The 1,081-nt window shown below is 49.6% G+C and overlaps 1 protein-coding gene across 1 annotated transcript in view; it reads right to left on the bottom strand.

Annotated features, from left to right (window-relative positions):
- EMH_0047820 (Bromodomain, related) overlaps window positions 1–1,081 on the bottom strand; it is a gene marked incomplete at both ends in the record, with an annotated part of 6,076 nt that overhangs the window by 3,043 nt on the left and 1,952 nt on the right. The window contains 2 exons of the mRNA XM_013496328.1: window positions 239–391; window positions 610–723. Coding sequence (XP_013351782.1) covers window positions 239–391; window positions 610–723 — 267 coding nt within the window. The remainder of the gene's footprint in view (window positions 1–238; window positions 392–609; window positions 724–1,081) is intronic.

The raw sequence follows: 1,081 nt of genomic DNA, 5'->3' as shown, positions 1-1,081 counted from the left end.
CGAGTGCACGGCGCTCATTTGGCGCTGATACACAACACAAACCCCAGACCCTAAAGCCTAAACCCATATCTCTTTGCGCTTAATCCCTAGACCCTACATCACCTTGCTTGTAAGCCTGAGACCAGCCTAGTGGGTGTCAACGCGTGCGGGGGAGATGAGACGCTGAATGGTAACCTCAGAGGTGAGTTAAGCGTTTAGGGTTTGTTCTTTTGCAGCGGTTATATGTGGTTGTCATCACCTGTCTTTTTTTCGCTAGCCGTTTGTCTCTCCACGCCAGAAACGTCCTAATATTCTCAGCCCCGTATATCAAAATGCAGCGGTCAGCAGCAAAAGAATCACCGACTTGCTGCCGCCGCTTCCTCGTCCACCGCAGACAGGGCACAGCCCGCACCTGAGACAACCAAACCCTAAAAGCTAAGCCCCAAACCGTAAATACTAATCCCTCACCCGTCAACCCTGAGTCCAGCAACCACTTCCGGTGAGGCACGAATTCACTAAGCAGCAACTGGCAGCCTGCACAAACTACAAAAAACACCCGATTCAAAGGCTTCTTAGGATTCAACAAGATTCAACAGGAATTGGGTCTGCGGTTTAGGGTTTATGTTTTACAGTTGCTTCCGCCCTGAGTTGTTCCTCCTGAGTCAGGGGGCGCTGGCTGCGCGCCTCCTGGCGGTCTCTGAGGACCTGCAGTTCCCTCATCTCCAACTCCGTCTCATCTGCTTGCTGCAGCACACCCGCCGCCGCATACATGCAACCGCCGCATACACGCAACCCCAAACGTTCTTCCACGAATTTTGAGAGGGGCCGTGAAATGTTTGAAGCGATTGGACGACGGAATGCAGAACAAATCAGCACATAGGTATATGAAAAAAAAGAAAAAGCATTGAACAGGTAAACAAACGAAGAAGCAGAGGGGGAGAAATGAAGCAGCGAGAAAAAGGACCCACAGGATGCACTCGATCGCGAACTCAACAAAAAAAAAACCGAACACACCAAACCTAAACAAATGCAACAAATAAGTTAAGCAGGGAAAACAAACTTTGCATGCAACTGCAATTGTCTCTACAACCCAAAAAAGATG

This window comes from Eimeria mitis, genomic scaffold (genome assembly GCF_000499745.2).
Source record: "Eimeria mitis Houghton genomic scaffold, Emh_scaff2045, whole genome shotgun sequence".
Lineage (NCBI taxonomy): Eukaryota > Apicomplexa > Conoidasida > Eucoccidiorida > Eimeriidae > Eimeria > Eimeria mitis.
The sequence above is the reverse complement of the archived record's forward strand: the minus strand, read 5'-3'. Positions and strand labels throughout refer to the sequence as shown.